This window comes from Ovis aries, chromosome 24 (genome assembly GCF_016772045.2).
Source record: "Ovis aries strain OAR_USU_Benz2616 breed Rambouillet chromosome 24, ARS-UI_Ramb_v3.0, whole genome shotgun sequence".
Taxonomy (NCBI): domain Eukaryota; kingdom Metazoa; phylum Chordata; class Mammalia; order Artiodactyla; family Bovidae; genus Ovis; species Ovis aries.
This window is the reverse complement of record NC_056077.1, coordinates 10,070,479-10,091,139: the sequence shown is the minus strand read 5'-3', so window position 1 is coordinate 10,091,139 and position 20,661 is coordinate 10,070,479. Positions and strand designations below refer to the sequence as shown.

General features: G+C 51.3%; 1 protein-coding gene and 1 long non-coding RNA gene across 13 annotated transcripts in view; one reads left to right on the top strand and one right to left on the bottom strand.

Annotated features, from left to right (window-relative positions):
• Positions 1 to 20,661, bottom strand: part of CIITA (class II major histocompatibility complex transactivator) — a 65,994-nt gene that overhangs the window by 43,879 nt on the left and 1,454 nt on the right. For 2 of the 12 annotated variants that reach the window (XM_042239893.2, XM_042239899.2), the window contains exon 1: positions 10,969 to 11,137. The exons of 8 other annotated variants lie outside the window; for them this stretch is intronic. In XM_042239893.2, the coding sequence (XP_042095827.1) occupies positions 10,969 to 11,020 (52 nt within the window). In that variant the 5' untranslated portion in view covers positions 11,021 to 11,137. Of the gene's footprint in view, positions 1 to 7,449; positions 9,373 to 10,968; positions 11,138 to 20,661 lie in introns of those variants that run through there. 2 more of the 12 variants (XM_060405628.1, XM_042239896.1) reach the window with 2 other exon arrangements.
• LOC121817811 (uncharacterized) lies at positions 9,449 to 14,076 on the top strand. The gene is made up of 4 exons (XR_006057863.2): positions 9,449 to 9,811; positions 9,903 to 10,170; positions 12,966 to 13,088; positions 13,972 to 14,076. It is a non-coding gene; the product is annotated as an uncharacterized LOC121817811 (long non-coding RNA).

The window sequence follows — 20,661 nt, the reverse complement described above, 5'->3', positions numbered from 1 at the left end:
ACAGGTTTTGAAAGAACGTACACACACAAATGGTTTTTGAAATAAAGCTTCATTTCCCTCTCCCCCGGAGGGAAATCAAGCATTACCAGAATGTTCTAGCGCAGATGCTGATATTCAGTTTTTATAGTTCTTCTGTGCTCTGTCTTGGGGATAGTCCTTTTTTATCTTGGGGTGGTGCTAGATGTGCTCTGTTTATTATCTTGTATCAAGTGTCACACCAGCTCTGGGAGATTGGTGTTATTGTACCCATTACACAGATGGTGACAATGAGGTTAGGCTCACTTATCAGTTGCTTTCTTCCCAGAGAGGGGGGTATATCCTTGAGGATGTGAGGAGACATTGAGAGGCAGGAGGGGACTTCTTTGGTACTCCAAAGTTTTCAGCACTGCTCTGGACTGTGATGAAACAGCATGAGAAAAAATACTTCCCTATTTGTTGACTGTGAGCTCCTCCCAAGGAAGAAGTGGAAAATCTCTGAACTATGTGTCTAGAGACACAGGTTTGAGTTCCAATTCTGCCTTTGATCTTGAATTCCTTTCTCTACCCATCTGAGCCTTAGTTTTGCCAGCTGGGTGTGGAAGCCCACTCAGACAAGGCATTTAGCGGTTCTAGATTCCTCATTGCTTACCAGCTTTCCTCCCTGCCTTTCCCTCAAACCCCCTAACACCACTCTGCCCCCCAACTTCATGATAAGTTTCTTCCGGATGCCACTTTGTGGCAGGAAGCCAGAAGCCCAGGGTTACTTATCTACCACAAGCAGCTCCCAGTCAGCATCTCAGTGGATCAAACAAGTTCCTCTTTTCCTCCTGCTCCCTATCGGCCCGCAGATAAATTCAGCAAGACACCTTGCACTTTTTTCCCTTCCAAATCTGTAAAACAATGATTTACTGAGCATCTCCTACAAGAAAGTCACTGGGCTCAGTTCTCTGAGGGCCTTAGAGAGGTTTAAAACACAACCCCTGCCAAGAAGCTTGCAGTATAGGCCTGGATGATATTTTAGAAAAGAGACAAAATGTGAGGATAATGGTACAGTGGCTAAGGGTGCAAGCTCTGGGTTCAAACTCCAGTTTCACGCTAACTGGGTGACCTCAGATAAGTTACTCAGCCTCTCTGAGCTGTGGAATCTATTGCTCTTAGGTCGCACGGTGTCAACCTCATTAGACTGCTATGCATGCATGCGTATGTGCTCTGTTGTCCAGTCATGTCTGACTCTGCGACCCTGTGGATGTAGCCCCACCAGGCTCCTCTGTCCATGGAAGTCTCCAGGCAAGAATACTGGAGTGGGTTGCCATGCCCTCCTCCACAGGATCCTCCCGACCCAGGGACCGAACCCACGTCTTCTGTGGTTCCTGCGCTGCAGGGAGATTCTTTACTGATGAGCCCCGGGGAAGCCCTCATTAGGCAGCTATGACTTGCCTAAAGTGACATATCCAAGAAGCACTACTAAGATGTAAACTCCAATATGGAAGCAGCAAGGTGTCACTTGCCACCGTACAAGTAACAAAACTAGAAAACTGAACAATGCCAAGGGGTTGGTGGGATTGGATGTTTGCAGAGCCACCTGCAGAGCAACCTGGCACCCCCTAAACTACCTAAGGGTGCAGAGCTCCTACAATTCAGCGATTCAGTTCTTGGATATATACCAAAGAGACACCCACACAACTCCATGAGGACACCCATCGGAAGTTGCCCACTGCCAGTACGGTTTGCGGTGACCAGGAGTTGGAGGCCACCTGGGTGTCCGTTGCTAGGGGAAGGATGGTACCAAGTAGCTGCTGCAGTCTGCAGGGGATGATGCTGTGATCAGAAGCCACAGTCCAAAGGCACGTGGAGGCAGATCTTAATAACACAGTACAGAGTGGAAACGTACGAAGCAGAGTAGTTCTTCTAGATGTACAGAGTGACATACAGGTGCAGAAAAACAAGAGCAACACGTATTTTAGAACACACTCCAACAAAAGGATACACCTCGAGTGCATTAGAGTGGGTGTCCAGAAAGAGGAAAGAGTAACGGGGAAAAGGGAAGTTAAATAAGACAGATGCCTCAAGTGGACTAAAGATCAGACTGTACTGCTAAGTGAGATGTGTAGTTAACTCAAGATTGGAAAAGGCTCCTGAAGTTTAAGAGAAACCAAACAAAACCGAAGATGACGGAAGCTACCTGGGGTGAGGTATGTCTGTGGCTCATCAAACAGGGCCTGACACCCATAAGATGTTCAAATAAAGGAAGAAAACTGCATTCTTGCCACCCTGTAGACTGCCAGGGATGGGTGGATGGGCCCAGGAGCCCCCAGTCCTGGGAGAGGAGATGAGAAAGTGAAGGACTTGGAGGTGAACAGGGAAAAGTGGGCATCGTTGGTAGAGGAGGAAGCCGCAGCCCTCTGGCCCCTGATACTGGTCCAGCATGGGCGATCAGGAAAATGAGACAGAGAAGACTTCCAGAAACTGCTGGTGTCAAGACTTTCACTTCCCGGAGGGGCTTGACGGGGTCACAAGAGACAGAGCAGAAACTAAGGTACGTGGTGGCCGTGCTGAGGGACGGTGGGGCTGGAAGGCAGCTGAGGGTTCTTGTCACTTCTCCTCCAGGCAGGGAGATTGGAAGGTGTGTGTGTGTGTGCGTGTGTGTGTGCGCACGTGTGTGTGCACGCACATTGTGTGAGCATGTCATAACAGCCAACAGGCCAGACAAGCAGAGGTCTGGAAATACTGTAATTGGTTGGATTTTGTGCCTGACTGAAACTGCAGGCTTCTCTGTGCCAAAGGGGGCTTGGCTTGGAGTATGGATTCAAAATGAAGGGTGAGGGATTTTCCTGGTGGTCCAGTGGCTAAGACTCCATGCTGCCAATGCCGGGGGCCTGGGTTCGATCCCTGGTCAGGGAACTGGATCCCACAAGCTGCATCTAAAAGAGCCTGCATGCTGAAACAAAGGTTGAAGATCCCACATGCTATAACCAAGACCCGGAGCAGCCAAATAAATACACAGTTTTTGTTTTTTTTTTTAAATGAAGGGTGAGTTAGGCCTATAGACCTAGGTGTTTTGTTTCCTAAGACAATTTGTGTGTCTATGTGTATTGTTGCTGTTATTGTTCGGTCACTTAGTTGTGTCCAACTCTTTGTGACCCTGTAGACTGTAACCCACCAAGCACCTCTGCCCATGGGATTCTCCAGGCAAGAATACTGGAGTAGGTAGCCATTTCTTGCTCCAGGGATCTTTCTGGACCAGGGGTGGAACCCGTGTCTCCTGTTTGGCAGGCAAATTCTTTACCACTAAGCCACCAGGGACGTGTGTATGTATATGTGTGTCTTAATCACCATCGCAGTGTCTCCATAGAGAGTACACAATTAATTGTTGCCAAAGTCCCCATTACTTCCCATTGCATTCTGCTGGGTCCTATTTGGCACAGTGATGACCCTCAGGCATTTGAGTTGGCTTGGAGGCCTTCTAAGGTCTCTTCTCTCTCTGATCTGCTGGAAAGATGATGGCTTGGGATGGATGGGTGACTGGGAGAGGCAGGACTGGATTCTGTCCTGCCCCATAGGGGCAGGATGCACAGGAGGGTGTCTTCCAATAGAAAGGCTTGGAGGGGACTGGCCCTGAATGCCCAAACTGGCCAGTTCCATAAAGGAAGGAGCAGGAAGCCTGGGGGTTGTGGTGTCTGGGTGTTGGGTGTGTTCCCTTAGCTCTGGTGCCAGCTCCGGCTGGAAAAGGATTAGGAAATAAGCTGTCTGGAGAACCCAGAGCACCAAGAACTAAAGAGCTATTCTCCACTGGACCCACCTCACCCTCCTCAAGGGTCTTGGTGGCTCCAGAGGCTGAAGCCCCACCCCCAACCCTAGCCTCTCTGCGCCAAGACCAGCCTGTGCCAGGATACAGGGGTCTCGGAGCAGGAATGCTGGAAGTGGAAGCAAGATTGGCTCCGCTCCTGGCCACAGCACTTCTCAGCAGTTGGAGGGAGCGCAGAGGAAGTGAGCTGGTGCAGCCATGGAGACTGCCATGTTGACCACAGCCTAGAGAGACAGGATCCACACAGGGAGTCATGACTGAGATCTGGGCCTTGCTCTGCGTCTGACAGACTCCGTGACCCTAGGCAAGCCCCTTTCCCTCTCTGGTCCCCAGTGGCTTCATCTAGTAAATAAGAATGTCGCGCTAGAATGTGTGTGCATGCTCAGTCGACTTGGTCGGGTCCGACTCTTTGCGACCCCATGGACTATAGCCCACCAGGCTCCTCTGTCCATGGGATTCTCCAGGCAAGAACGCTGGAGTAGGTTGCCATGCCCTCCTCCAGAGGATCTTCCCCACCCAGGGATCGAACTCCTGTCTCACCCCCATGAGACAACTTGGTTCTGCTTTTCCCCACGTAGGGCTTGGAAATCTCCCAAAAGACTCCACAGAGACTACCTCTGAACCCTTGAGCAAGCCACCTATCTTTTCTGGACACCCTGGAGGACATCCCCTTCATCACAACTTGGATAATTTTGGAACTCGGAACAAGACAAGCTCTGCTGATGTGTGCGCCTGTATATGGCACTGTTACTGGGGTCGAGAGGCCCGGGGCAGGGGGAGGGAAAGGGGGAAGGAGGAGAAAGCTTGAGAGCTACAGCCAGTGGAGGAGGGGGACTCCATGCTTGTCCAGAACACCAGCCTCCCCCACCTCCGCGTGGCCTTTCCTCTGCATGCCCCAACCTTCCCAGCTGCAGTCAGTGACCCGAAAAGGAGTCCAACAAGTTGTTCCTGGAAGAAAATCTGAGCCGGGTGCTGGGGTGGGGAGGGGAACGAATAGCCCCGTGGCTGCAGTAAGCAAAGCTAGGCTCCCAACTCCAGTCCTAACCCCCAGCTTGACCTACATGTGTGCGTGCTAAGTAGTTTCAGTCGTGTCCGACTCTTTGAGACCCTGTGGACTGTAGCCCTGCCAGTCTCCTCTGTCCATGGGATTCTCCAGGCAAGGATACTGGAGTGGGTTGCTATGCCCTCCTCCAGGGAATCTTCCCGACCCAGAGATCAAACCTGCGCCTCTTACATCTCCTGCATTGGCCGGTGGGTTCTTTACCACTAGTGCCACCTGGGAAGCCCAACATGGCACCTAAGCCAGCAGCAGATGCTTTGCTGGGTGTTGGAGACTCCAAGAGAAATATATTACTCACCAACCCTGGCTGCCAGTCTCTGACGACAGCTAGCAAGCTGGGCTGTGAATCGAAATCGCCTGAAGCGGGTGCTAGACACACAGCAGCCCACATCTCATCCACAGAATCTGGGGTGGGGTCTAGAAATCTATATTTTTAAAGAGCACCACCCTTGGGCTCACCTTCCCCCAAGACACACACCCTTGCCTTGCGGTGACTGAAACCTAAGACAGGCTTTATTTCCAAGGCAGCCCGAGTTTACACTTGCTCAGTTTACACTTGCCTTTCAGTCCACATGGCTCTGTGGCTTTTCCTTCCTCCATGGGGAACTTCCAAACTCTGCATTTCTATAACCTTTCTACTTCTTCCCAGCTGGAAACCCTGGAATCAGATTGGTCCCCAATTCCTACATATTTCCTTCCAAATTCCCTCAGCACAGCCCCTTGACCTAGTACCCCACCCCCCTCCCAGCCTAGATTGTTACAAGAGTTACTAGGTCTTTCTACTAACCCAAAGTCTCCCAGACTTCAAGCATTCACCTGCCTCCTTTACAATTTTTTGGTCATATCTGCATACCACCTGTTGTATAATTTACCTAAGCATTTTCCTTAAATCAACATAAAAAAATCCCAAACATTTATTTTAAAAGGAAAGTTTCTGGAATTGAAAGTAGCAATGCAAATGGATAGGTGCATGCGAAAGTTTGCAGCAGCCACTATTCACAAAAGACAAAAGATGGGAACAACTCAAGTGTCCATTGACAGATGAATGGGTAAGGCAAATGGCCACACACTGGAATAGTATGCAGCCAGAACAAGGAATGAGGTTCTGACACATGCTACAGCAGGGCTGAAACTTCAGGACGTTATGCTAAGTGAAAAAAGCCAGACATAAAAGAACAAACATTGTATTAATATAATTCCACTTATATGAGGCACCTGGAGTAGTCGAATTCATAGAAACAAAAAGTAGAACAGTGGGGACTTGCCTAGCAGTCCAGTGGTTAAGAATCCACCTTGCAAGGCAAGGGGTACGGGTTCAATCCCTGGTTGAGGAACTAAGATCTGACATACAAAGAAACTAATCCCGTGGGCATCAGCTATGGAGTTCGAGTGCTTTGGAGCCTGTATGCCACAACTGGAGACTCCATGTTCTGCATCCCCTGCATGCCACAACTAAGATCTGACACAGACAAATAAATACTTATTTTAAAAAACATAGAAGGGTGGTTACCAGGGGCTGGGGGCAAGGGGCGAATGGGGAGTTAGAGCTTAACGGGGACAGACTTTCAGTTTGGCCCATGAAAAAGATTGGGAGATGGACGGTGGTGATACGGCACAACATTATGAATGCACTTTATGCCACTGAACTGTACACTTCAGAACGATTTTCTTGGTAAATTTTATGTTTAAAAAAGAAGAAAACTTTCTATCGTTATCTTGCATGAAAAACAAAAAGCAAAACCACTATCTCTCCTGCTGTTGAAAACAAAACGCTATCAAATTAATGTCAACTGCCCTTCCACTTTGTTACATTAGTATTAGACTGCTGCTAACACGCCTACTCAGGCTTCCCTGGTGGCTCAGACGGTAAAGAATCCACCTGCAATGCAGGAGACCTGGGTTCGATCCCTGGGTTGGGAAGATCCCCTGGAGGAGGACATGGCAACCCACTGCAGTATTCTTGCCTGGAGAATCCCCATGGACAGAGGAGCCTGTCAGGCTATAGTCCATGGGGTCACAAAGAATCGGACACGACTGAGCAACTAAGCACAGCACAGCAACGTGCCTACTCACAAAAAAGGAGGATTAAAAGAGAAACAGAAAAGCTCCGATGTCTTTCCTTTGAGAACCAGTGTCAATCATGATCTCTCTTGAGAATTGTCTTTGGACCATGGATCACCTGCGGATTCCCTGGTGGTTCAGCGGTAAAGAATCTGCCTGCCAATACAGGAGACACAGGTTTGATCCCTAAGCTGGGAAGATCCCCTGGAGAAGGAAATGGCAACCCACTCCAGTATTCTTGACTGGGAAATCCCATGGACAGAGGAGCCTGGTGGGCTACAGTCCATGGGGTCGCAAAAGAGTCGGACATGACTTAGTGAGTAAACAACAATGGATCACATATGTGTCAAAGCCTGTGGAGACACAGGGGGCATGAGCTCATGATGACCGCTCAGATCTCTCTATACAATCCTGTTAGAATCTGTGAGGGTTACTCCGGGCACATGTGTATTCAAAGTGCTCTTGTGCAAGGCAGGAAATCATCAGGAAAGCACTCATATCTTATCCATCTTGTAGATACTTCTTGGAAGAGGAAGTCACTTACCCAGGGGGACTGATGCCAAGTCTGAAATCCAAGTCTGTGAGCTTCACCCTCTTCCTCAGGCCACCCGATCACCCAAGACTGACCCCTGGCCTTGGAGCAGGGCCCCTGTGCTAACTTTCTGATTCTACTCTTCTCAAGGTACTAGATGCCAGGTCCCTGCCATCAGACTTTGCTGTATCAACAAGCCTCCCTCTGACTATCCAGGCCCCGCCCTGCATTTATGGAGGCTCACGCCTTGGCCCAGGTACTGGATGGGCTCTCGGAGGACCTGGATTCAGATTCTGAATCTGCTAACAACTTGGCCACGGGGTCTTTGACAAAACTCCTTGGGAAGTCCCTAGAGGTTTGTAACATGGAGAAGGTACAGCGGTTGGACCACATCAGTGCCTTTCAACATACGTGTGACCTCTGGACCCCTGAAACAGGAGACACACACACACACACCACACACACACACACCACACACACACACACACACACACCACATACACACCATATGACCCCTGGACCCCTGAGATAGGAGACACACCCCCCCCCACACACACACCCCACACACACCCACACACACACCCACCCACACATCCATAGCCGGTTCACCTGCTATTGGCAGCCCCAGGGCAGCTCCAGCCAATGGGATCTGGGGGCGTGGTCTGGGAACCCGCCCTCTAAACCTCTTCCCCGGCTCACCAGCTCCGCCCTCCTCCAGCGGTTGATTCCCACGTGTGGGAAGCCTCGGAGCCCCTGGCTCAGTTGTCTTTGAGGACCCTTCCCTCCATATTCTGGGACCTTGGAGACCACGTCCTTGCCTAAGGCAGACTGGGATTTAGAAAGTGGTTTTCTGGGGTCTCTCTTCTCTTCCTTCATCTCCATGGGCCCTCAAGCAAGAAGCACTAATTTCTTTAGCCTGACTGGCTGGGAATGGCATTTCTTTGGGAGGAGCGGGGAGGGGGAGAGTGGGGAGGCATATCAGTGTAAGACTTTTTGCCAAATTTAGGAACACCTGGCTGCAACTGGAGGTGGGGCACTTCAATCGCCTCCCATGCGTCACCTAGGGTGGAGAGAGAGGCTGCCGGACTCAAGGGAAAACCCCGGGTATTAAGGGTCCCAGACAGAGCTAGGCGTGGTGGGAGCCCCGCCCCAATCCCTCTCTTGGGGGATTAGTTTCCCTTAGTTTCTCGCCTTAGAAGACATGGCTTAGGACCCCAACTTGCCATAGAGATGCCAGCGGTCAAGCACAGTCCGGGAATGCCCCTGCCCCTGAAGATGCTAAAAGAGAAGTGAGGATCCCTCCAAACCGCGGGTTAAAGGTCTCCTCATAGACCCCCGCCCCCCCTCAGCACTGGGGACCCCACTAATAGGACCGGGTACCCAGATTACAGAGTCAGAGTGGGAACGTGACTCAAGAGGGAAACTGAGGCTTAGACAAACGCAGCCCGGGTCCTAGGTCTCGGGTGGAAGGGAAGCCTCCGCGTGCCCCCGCGAGCATCTTCAGATTCCAGTACGCTCAGCCCGTGTGGCTACCCAGCGTCTGGGGCGCCGCTAGCCTGCTCTGCGCGCCTCTTCCGGTCCCCGTGTCTCTGTAGACTCTGCCCTTCCCTCCGGCTCTCCCGCCGCAGCTCCTGGGCTCCGGTAAGCTGGGCAAAGCAGCCCAGCTCCGGGGTCTCCACTCCCATTTCCTGCGTGGAATCCTTCCAGGGATGCTGGAGACGAGGGGTTTTCTGGGTGTGCACTCTGCACGTTTACAGTCCCCCGGCTTCCAGCCTTGCTGTGTGACCACGGGCAAGTAGCTACCAGTCTCTGAACTCTATTCCCAGCCCCACCTCGGGGGCAGCAAAGGGGCCTTGGGTTACCTGCCGCTGTTTCCCCGGGACTCCTGTGAGCGCTGCCTTCTGCTTCTCCCTCCTGCCAGCTCTGGGGTTGAATGAGGGCGGGGAATGGCAGTCGCCGGGCCACCTCCTTCCACCCCTTCGGGGGGGCCCCCCGCCCCCCTGTGGCTGCCTTTTTTCTCTTTCACTTTCTCTCCGCCCCACGGGGCTTGAGCCACCCAAGCTGGGGAGAAAGCAGGCTCCCAAGCCGCCCCGTGCTGCACCCACCACGTGCTTTCTCAGAAGCCCCTAGTCTGCCACCCACCGGAGCTCCAATCAGCCCCTAAAAATAGCCAGTGCTCTCTTGCCGGGAGGTAGCCTGCCGTTAGGCATTTGAAACACAGGCCCTGATTAGGAGGAAGCTGGCCTTCCCTTTCTCTCCACTTCAGCCCCACCTTGAAACTGACAAGCCATCCCTGCAGGGCACAGGGACTTGCTAGCCCAGCCACTGGCTTTGGAGAAGCCGGCTGCCCTGGGAGGCGGAGAAAATCCCTCAGGTAAATTCAGCCCTGGCACCTTGATTCCCCATCCCCCCACCACCACCACACACCTCCTGACAGCTTTCTTCCCTCCCTTCTTCTTCCACAGGTCCTGCACCCCTGCTCCATCCACCCTGAGGCCTTGGAGAGGTCACTTCCCTTCCCAGGCTTGGATTTCCTTATCTGGAATTGAGGGGGGGGGGGGCCTTCAAGGTGACTTCTGACCTCTCTCTGTCCTTAGAAAACTCTCCCTGCCCAAGCTCCCGCTGCTACCATCAGAGCCAGCAAACATCAGTCTGCAGGTTCAGAGGAAGCTGGGCATTTATTTCAGCAGCGTCTGACCAAAGATGCCTCATACTCTCAACCACACAACAAAGGTAACACCAATAATATTGGGTCCTGTGTGGATCTTCAGATATTAAAATAAACCTGGTGCTGTACTAGAACCTTGGATTGCTCACCTTGGTCTTGGAATGAAAGTTTCCCCCAATCCTATTTAACAGCCCAGAAAACAGCCCAGACTCAGTATAGGCTGGGGACCCTGTGTCACTTGACACCCAGCCAGGCAGCGCAGCTGGGATTCAAACCTGCACGCTGCTTTCAGAGCTGATACCAGATGTCTGTTCTTTGTTGTCTCTCACCATCTGTCTCCTGTCCCCCACTTATTCCACAAAGAGCCAGTTGAAAATGGGGGAGAGGGTAGCATCAGGCCAGGTGCCTGGCTACTGCCCACCAGGCTCAACGTCTAGACTAATGGGCTGAATCTGGCTTCGGTGTCCCTGCTTCCTGGGGATGGGGTGGGTCTGGCAGGGGTTCCACCCTTCAAGGGCACCCCTCAGTGTTTACCTGGCAGAGAGAGGACCTTGCGGTTGGCAGAGCCTGGCCATCAACACCGAGAGCTAACGACACGCCCCCTGGAAGTCAGCCCTCTAGTACCCTTCAGGCTGATCAAGTCCTTTTACATTCCAGACACCTGAGTGAAACTACAGGTCCCTCAGTGGAAGGACATGGCAAACCACCTCACTTCTTCCAAAAGCCCCAGCAGGCCAAAGACCCCTTCCCGCCATCCTCACCCCCCTAGTTCAGAGCAGTGTCTCCGTTTACTTGGGATGGCTGGATGTCACCCTAAATTAAGAGGTGTTCTCAGCCCCAACATCCCCCACCCGCCTTTTTACCTTGGGGCTCTGGCAGGTAGGACCCAGCAGGGCGTGGAGCCAGGCAACGCATGGTGTGGGAAACACAGGGAGGCAGCAACTTCCGGACTCTGGCAGCCCCTCCTGGTGCCCTCAGCCTGCCCAGCGATGTCTTCAGGTGCCCAATTCAGGAGCAGGCAGCCTCATCTCTGGCCAGTCTCCCTACACCTGGTCAGGAGCCCGCCAAGACTAAGCAAACATGCAAAAGAAGCAAGTAAGGGACCAGCAGAAAATTCTCGCCTTACCAGGTGATCAGCGCTGCCAGATTTCTCTCACTAGGCACCCTCTGATTTGCCCACGCTCCCTTAAACACTCCCTGTGCCTGATGTTAATTTCGGTTCCTTGTTGTGTACCAAATGGGGTGATGACCAGGAAAGATAGTGAGTTGACTGTTGGAGTGTCTTCAACACACTGTCATTCTGAAATGGTGTTGACAACGGTGGAACCATGCTGGTGCCAGTTGCCAATATATGCCGTCTTCTGTAGGGTCGGTCTAGGGCTAGAGCCTCACAGATGCCTGAAGACAAGCTGAAAGCCCCTGCTGAGTTCTGCAGACCCCCTGGATTCCATTGCCATCCCCCACCCCACCCACACAACAAATTGCCCTGAATTTCCCCAGAGAAAGAGTCCTCCACTCATTATTCTTATTCCAAGACATTGGATTAAAATATAAATTACATATTAGAAAGTGTTATCCCAAATATGATATACTTAGACACACATAGTTTGGGGTACCAGATAAATGCAGCAGAGAGACTGTCACAGGAGAAAGTTAGTGCCTTTTCCAGGTTCTGCCCAGGTTTCTGGAAGCCTCCAGAAGAAAGTCTCAGTTTGGGGGCTAATGAACTCTTAACGCCTCTTCTAATGCATCAAGCTGCAAGCCGTCAGTAGACAGCAGTGTCTGGCCAGAATGCGATGACAATACTCTGCCCTCCTGTTTCATAGTTACCTTCTGTGTGTGGCATTCTATTTCATTTATGTTGGACATAAACTTTCCTTGGGAAATAAAATTGAAGGATAAACGTGAGTAGTTTGAAAACAACTGAAAAACCCAAACCTCTCAAGCTAATAGTGGTGTGCGTGTGTGCTAAGTCGCTCAGTCATGTCCAGCTCTATGCAACCCCATGGACTGTAGCCCACCAGGCTCCTCTGTCCATGGGATTCTCCCAGGCAAGAATACTGGAGTGGGTTGCCATGCCCTCCTCCAGGGGATCTTCCTGACCCCAGGATCGAACGTGTGTCGCTTATGTCTCCTGCCCGCTGGCAAGTGGGTTCTTCACCACTAGCACCACCTGGGAAGCCCAACAGCAGTGCAGAGGGTACAGAACAATTATGAGGTTGGTACCGAAATGAATGACGTTTTGGAAACAATGACTTCGGTGCCTCAAGCATTTTTATGGAAAGAACGCTGAATTGGGAATTTGCAGCCCTGTGGTCCAAACCGCAGGGTTGCTAGCTGATGGGTCACCTCGGACCCCTCACTTCTGTTGTGTGGGCCTCAGTTTCTCCGTGTGTGAAGCGAGGGCAATGATGCGTATATTTGTATAGTGATTATTTTCGAGGCAGTTTCTACTTTCAGAAGTTCCAGGAGGGGAAGTAGGCAGACACGTGAGCCTGCTGAGAATCAGTGTGAAACAGTCTTGTTCCGTTAGGCTAATAAAACAGACACGATGAGTATTAGACATCTCAAGAAGTTTCAGCTTCCTATGACCTGGCACACCTGGCCATTCCATGAGGACAACTTCTGTCCTCAGAGGGAGCCAGCTCTGATGGCTGGGGCTACGGCAGTTCTGACCAGCTTCGTGGCCAGGCCAAGCTTGGAATGAGAGTCCCCCGGGTCTGGGGTGCATCTGTATGGATGCTGTCATTTCTCACCTGGTCTACCTGCTACCTGGTCTCTCTATGTCCTTCTTCACCCGCCCCCACCCCAGACCCATGCTCTATAAGACCCGAATCTGATCACGCCTGTGTCCACACAGGTTTCTGAGCCGGGAGGGTGACACGCGCCAGCCTGCGTTTTGACTGATGGCAGGTGCCATCGATTGGTACCAGGAGAGCTTCGAGTACGGAGCCGGGAGAAGAGTGCCGTGGAGCCTTGCCAGGTGCTGAGGGGGGTCCGAATTCTAGCAAAGGCAGTGGAGATGAGGAGATGGGCACTGAGGTGAAGTGACAAGCCTCCAGGACTGGGTGGACAGGCCTAGGAGGGGGCCGAAGGGTTAAGCCGACAACAGGGTCTCTCCCTATTAGAGCATCTAGCATTCCTGCTGAAGCTCCTCTTCAAAACTCCCCCAGAGGCAGTGACCACTCATTCTCTTGAGCCCAGGATAAAACCAATTCCCGCTTGACCAGGGGAGCCCTCTCAGTACTTGCCCCAGGCACCTGAATTTCTTTGTCTCAAGTCAGAATTCAGCATGACAAAGCTACAGGCAGAAGCCCTGTTCAAGGTACCAGTCTGGGGTCCCCAGCCAAGCAGAGGAGATGAGATGAGGGGACTTGATCTTGCAGGTAGGATTAGCATCCCAGAGAGCTTGCCATCCCCTGCAGCAATCTCTCCAAACAGATCTTGCTCAGTCCTACCTGCTTCAGTTCAGTTCAGTTCAGTTGCTCAGTTGTGTCCAACTCTTTGCAACCCCATGAATCGCAGCACGCCAGGCCTCCCTGTCCATCACCAACTCCCAGAGTTCACTCAGATTCACATTCATCAAGTCAGGGATGCCATCCAGCCATCTCATCCTCTGTCATCCCCTTCTCCTCCTGTCCCCAATCCCTCCCAGCATCAGAGTCTTTTCCAATGAGTCAACTCTTCTCATGAGCTGGCCAAAGTACTGGAGTTTCAGCTTATCTCTGCTCAAGCAGGGTCCCCATCCCATCCCTCGTAGGACCACCCTCCTGCCTCCTCCTGTCGGACTGCATTTTAGTCACCCTTCAGGGCCCGCTGTCATCAGCCTTCCAGCTAACAATACCCTTCTGCTTTCCTCTTTTTAGCAAACTTGCAACCATGGATTTGACAATACATCGTGAACTTCCTATTTCATGAGTATGGCCCCGCTGCCTCTGATGAAGTCATAAAGTCCTTAATGTCTGTCTTAATGTGTTTGACTTTGTTTTTGAAAAGGACGCCAAGACTGGTTGAGTGAATGGTTGGCATTTAAATTTGATTAAGGCAGACAACCTCTAAATGGATGGAGAGTCCTTCTGTACTAGGTTGTAAGCATCTTTTCTCACCCTTGTTGGTGACCTGCCTCATTTCTAGCAGATGCTAAATAAATGCTTAAGGGAGGGGGAAGTAAGGAGGTGAGAAAGCAAGGAAGAGAGATCAGACAAGAGGCGGGGGAGTAGAGAGAAAGAAAACTAATATGAAGGCAAATTAGGAGGTCAAACCAGTCAATCCTAAAGGAAATCAATTCTGATTTGGAAGGACTGATGTTGAAGCTGAAGCTCTAATCCTTTGGCCACCTGATACAAAGAACCAACTCATTAGGAAAGACCCTGATGCTGGGAAAGACTGAAGGCAGGAGGAGAAGGGGACAACAGAGGATGAGATGGTTGGATGGCATCACTGCTGGATGGGCATGAGTTTGAGCAAACCCAGGGAGGTAGTGAAGCATGGAGAAGCCTGGCGTGCTGCAGTCCATGGGTCACAAACAGTTGGACACAACTTAGTGACTGAACAACATCAAGGCAAATTAGGCAGGTCGGAAGGTATCTGAGAACATAGACCTGTTCGTGGGTAAATGTACAAGTGGATTAGTTGGTGAGAAGGTGGGTGAATCAGCTGATACATAAATATTTGGGCAGTCAGAGAAATGAAATATTGATAAGCCGATAGAATTAATTAGTAGATGTAAGTTGATCAATTGATTAGTAGATTTTAGTATGGTTGGGGCTTCCCGGGTAGCTCTGGTGGTAAGGAACCCACCTGCCAATGCAGGAGATACAGGACGTGAGGGTTTGGTCCCTGGGTTGGGAAGACTCCCGGGAGGAGGGCATGGCAACTCACTCCAGTATTCTTGCCTGGAGAATCCCGTGGACAGAGGAGCCTGACAGTCCAGAGGGTTGCAAAGAGTCAGACAAGACTGAAGCGACTGAGCGCTCACAGCAGTCAGTTGGGTAGACCGGGTAAGAGCAGGCAGCGGGAGAGACCAATAATTGGAAGTAAGGACACAGGTGAGCTGCTCAAGGGAACAAAGAACAAAACAGTCCCTGGCTGAGTCAGGCGCCAGACGGGGAGCCGAGCCGAGCATAGAACAGGCCCCTGGTCAACCCCGGGAAAACCCATGGGGACTTGCCAACTTCCGGTTGCAGGTGTTTCTGCTTCTGCGGCTCATGTGGGTGAAGGTGAAGGAAGTCTGGCTGGCTGGGAAGCCACTCAAGGTGAAAACCAAGTGGTCCTTGCCAACACATCTCCTTCCAGGAGTCAGTGGAGACTCGCTGACCAGGGATCAGAGCAGGAATGGGTTTGGGAAGGAAAAGGGGCTAGAAAGAAGGGACGGTGCAGCCTTCCTCCCCTCTGTGTCTTGGCTCAGGTGACTCTCATCCTAAGGACCAAATTGGGAAGGAAGTGACAGGAAGAACTTAGCAGTCTGCGGTATGTCCCTCCCTTTCCAGTAGATCAGGCAACATCCTAGAAGGAAGCTTTGCTCTGTGTTTCCTGGAACAGAGTTCTCATGGGCAAAACTACCACACTGTGAAAACACAGAGCGGAAAACAATGAAGGAAAGCCAAAGGCAACAGAAAGATGTGAAGCTATGGCAGGGGTGTCCCACAGCCTCTGAAAAGGCTCGCCCCAAGAGCACCGCTGCGCCTCTGCCCGCAGACCTGAGCCCGGCTGGCTCTGACTTTGCCACCGGTCATCCCTCCATTCACCTTGAGTCTGTGGTTGCCCCGAATGCCACCCTGGAGGCTGACGAGTCAGAACGAGCTTTCCTCCTGGCAGCACTGCGTGTGTTTTGGATGACGTCACTGAATTCTTGGAATAGCTACTCTGGATGCGAGTATCGCCTGCATTTTCCAGATGGGGAAACCGAGGGATCCCAGGAAGGGACCGGCATCATAGCCCTTGGAATCAGGGAGTCACAGCTTGCACCGAGGCTGGCTGAGGCCACAGTATATGTGCTTAACCAATGGCAATGGCAACCTACTCCAGTACTCTTGCCTGGAAAATCCCATGGACGGAGGAGCCTGGTGGGCTACAGTCCATGGGGTCACTAGGAGTCGGACACGACTGAGCGACTTCACTTTCAATTTTCACTTTCATGCATTGCAGAAGGAAATGGCAACCCACTCCAGTGTTCTTGCCTGGAGAATCCCAGGGACGGGGAGCCTGGTGGGCTGCCGTCTATGGGGTCGCACAGAGTTGGACACGACTGAAGCGACTTAGCAGCAGCAGCAGCAGCAACGTGCCAGCTTGAGGGTGGGAGTCACGTTAACTCTCAGATGCGCTTAGCAGCCACATGCTCAGCACTGGAGTAGGTGTCTAGGTGTGACGTGGAGCCCCAAAGAGACTGCAGACTCAACTCCCTGGTTTATCCTCCCCTCAGTCCAATGCAGGAGACATAAGACAAGCAGGGTCAGTCCCTGGGTCAGGAAGATCCCCTGCAGAAGGAAATGGCAGCCCACTCCAGTATTCTTGCCCGGGATAGTTCCTCCAGTATAGAGGAGCCTGGTGGGCTCATGTGGGTCCATGGCAAAAGAGTCAGACACAACTGAAGCGACTAAGCATGCATGCCTGAGCGATTGAGCGCAGCACAATATGTGTGCGTCCGACATTCCTAGAGTTATCTATCTAATGCCAAGCGCTTCCTGGGATAGTTTCTCAGATACCATCTCATTGAACCCTTGCTATGACCTTGGGAGGTTTATATCATCACTCCCATTTTTAGTGATGAAAAAACTGAGCATCAGACTGGTTCAGGCATGTGGCCGAGGTTACACAATTTGTAAGCAGCAGGGCGTGGCTGCAGGGCTAGAGCTGTTCAGCCTCCAGCCTCGTTCTCCCTCCATCACTGCCATGCTAAGTCTCTCTTCTCTGGCCTCTGATTGTCCTCCAGGGGTTGTCACTCACTGTCCCCAGTCAGGTAGCTGAGTTCTGTCCAGACTCTTGGGCCTCCACTGAGCTTGCTAGGGGCTGGATGCACACGTGCTTTCCTGTGCAGCAGAGTCAACCCCCAAAGTGCGCTTCCTGCACAACTGCAGCTGAAGCATTATCATATCCAAAGGTGACTTCTGAATCATCAGGCTCGTTTCAGTTTGAAGATGGTCAGCCTGCTTTGGGTAGACTTACGGTATCCCTTTGGGTTATTCAAAAGAGGCAGCCAACCAGAAAGTGCAACGAGTGATCTGGGCCCATGAGATCTAATAGCCACCCCTCCCCAGGCCATGATCGAGGTGACCATTCACCTCCCTGTGCCTCAGAGTACTCATCTGTGGAGTGAGAGTAATGGTAAACATGAGCCATCCACACACTCATCCATCTCCCCACCCACCCATCACCCAGCCATCTATGCACCTACCCATCAACAATTCTCCTATCCTTCCCACCTACCCACCCACCCACCCACCCACCCATCCATCCACCTAACCCCCTACCCATCAACCATTCACCTATGCCCCCACCCACCTACACACACCCCCCATCCACTCATCACCCAGCCACCTACCCACCTACCCTCCCATCACCCACCCACCTATCCACTTCCTTACCCACCCACCCATCCATCGATCCATCCTATCCATCTACCTACCTATCAACCATTCACCTGTGCCCCCACCCACCTACCCACACATCCCCCACCCACCCATCACCCAGCCACCTACCCACCCACCACTCATCACTCATCCACCTATGCACCTACCCATCAACCGTTCATCTACCTGCCCACCCACCCATCCACCTACCTACCATCCAGTAGTCTAATATTCAACAAACACACATTGCACACCTATCCTTTTCCAGGCATTATATTAAGTGTTCATGATACATCTGTGATAAAAGCATAGATCCCTCCCCACAGGGTGCTTATTTTCCAGCGAGAGAGTCAGACAATAGGCAGCAAATAAAGGAACCTGCCTGAGGTCTGATGGTTAGGACTCTGTGCTCACATTGCCGAGGGCCCGGGTTCAGTCCCTGCTCGGAGAAGTAAAATCCCCCGAGCCGTGCAGCTTGACTAAATAAATAATCAACACCAAACATTATACAAAAGTAAAGAGTATCGAAGGTAAACATGTCAGTGTGGGGAGTGGTACTCAGAGTGTGGAGGGAGAGTTGCACATTTAAATAGAATGATCCGGGTAGGACTCCCTGAGAAGGTGACACTTGAGGAAAGAGCTAAAGGATTCAAGGAGGTTGGCCCAGAAGATACCTGGAGAAAAGTGTTCAGATGGAGGCAACAGCATGTGCAGAGGTCCTGTGGCAGGGAGTGCGCCCGCCTGTCCCAGGGACCCCAAGGGTACCAACATGGCTGGAGAAGATAAGCCAGCAGGAGTATAGGGTGGGAGCAGAGCAGGGATGAACCAGATTTTGAAGGGCCTCATGGGAATCATCCAGATTTAGCTTTCCTCTGAGTGACACGGGAAGCCGGTGCAGGGTTTAGGGCAGCGGAGGGTGACGATCACGATAGGGTTATAGAGAGAGTTACAAAAACTTCATACTCTGATTTCCTTTTCTGAAGCCCTGTTGAAACTCAAGTCAGTACCCTTTATTTATACAAACCACACACTTCTCCTCTCCCTGTTCTCCTTGTCCCCGTCCGAAAGCTGCTCCCTCTCTGTGCCCCCTGGCTGCATCACTGCCCATAGTCCTTACAGCTGGAGTCTCTCAGGCCTAGGAGGAGCTGGCCTGGAAGAGGGTGGCGCGGGAGCAACAAGGAAAGGAAGCAATTTATCCTTCCTTGTCTCCCAGGCTCCTGAAGACCGCACGAAGCTCAGTTCCCTTTCTAGAGTCACATGGCATCAGAAATAAATATATTACATCCCCTGGGAGGAAACGGAGTTTAATAACAGGAACCCGCCCTCGAAGCGAGAGGGAGGGGCAGAGGTGTGGGCAGCCAGCAGAGTGGAGGAGGCTGCAGTTTGCAGAGGGTGTGTCAAGGAGAGAGGAAGGCCTTGAGACCCCTGAAGTTGGCGTCTGCCCCTACAGCAAGACTGCGTAGGCTCTGTGTGTTCTCTGCAGTTTCTTTCCTCTGCATCTCACAGTTTCCAGAGTGCAGGTTTTTTGCCTCCTTCCATAGGTTTATTCCTGGGTATTTTATTCATTTTCATGCAATGGTAAACAGAACTGTTCCTTTCATTTCCCTTTCTGATCTTTCACTGCAGAGAAATGCAACAGATTTCTGTGTGTTAATTCTGTAACCTGCAACTTTGTCGAATTCATTGATGAGCTCTAGTAGTTTTCTGGTAGCATCTTTAGGAGGGACATGTACACACTGCGTATTTAAAATAGATAGCAGACAAGGAAATCAACCCTGAATATTCCTTGGAAGGACACTGCTGAAGCTTCAATACTTTGGCCCCCTGATGCAAAGAGCCGACTCTTTGGAAAAGACCCTGATGCTGGGAAAGATTGAAGCAAAAAGAGAAAAGGGCGGCAGAGGATGAGATAGCGGTTAGAGAGCATCATCAACTCAATGGACATGGATTTGCGCAGATTCCAGGAGATAATGGAGGACAGACGAGCTTGCTGCAGTGCAAGGGGTCGCAAAGAGTCAGACACAACTTAACGACTGAATAGCAACAACAAGAAGAACAACCTACAAGGACCTACCGTATGCCGCAGGGAATTCTGCTCAATATTATGTAACAGCCTAAATGGGAAAGGAATTTGAGAAAAGAGTAGATACGTGCATATGTATCCCTGAGTCACTTTGCTGTACGCCTGAAGCTAACACAATATTGTAAACCAACTATACTCCAATATAAAATAAAAAAGGTTTTAAAAAGACCCCGTAAGTGGCTTGCACTCCCATTAAGAAATCAGGGAGGTCATTCAGGTGATAGAGATGTCTCAGCACCCCAGGGGTCCTTTAGGAGGGGGAGAGTAAAAGATGTGTTTGAGGAACAGACAGAGATGATCTGGGTGAGACTTCACCCAGGAAGACAGCCCACCCCTTGTAAACACATATCTTGGCAGATGAGTTGGAGAAATGCCTACACTTCCCTGGAGCCCATGGCAAAATCATCAAGAGGCTGTTTAGCCCTTAAGACCAGACTGAGCCACAAGTGTGTCTGCCTTCAAATCCAGCCTCAACACTTCCTGCTTGGGGACCGGAGTTGGTCACCTCTGGGCACTCTCTGACTTTTCTTCCTGTGTAACATAAGGCTGCTGCTGCTAAGTTGCTTTAGTCATGTCCGACTCTGTGCGACCCCATAGACAGCAGCCCACCAGGCTCCCCCATCCCTGGGATTCTCCAGGCAAGAACACTGGAGTGGGTTGCCATTTCCTTCTCCGATGCATAAGATCATTAAAGGGTTAGGGTGGATATGAGAAAACCCACTGGCTTAGGTGTGCCTGGCAAGCAACTAAATACTCAATAAATGTGAACTGTGATTATATCAAGTTGTAAGTTACTCCAAAACCATAAAAGGACCAAGGACTAGAATTTATGGCATCAGCTCACAAAATTGGGAAAGCACAGGTTTACCTAACGGAGGCTGAAAAGTAAGTGTCTCTAGGAAGAG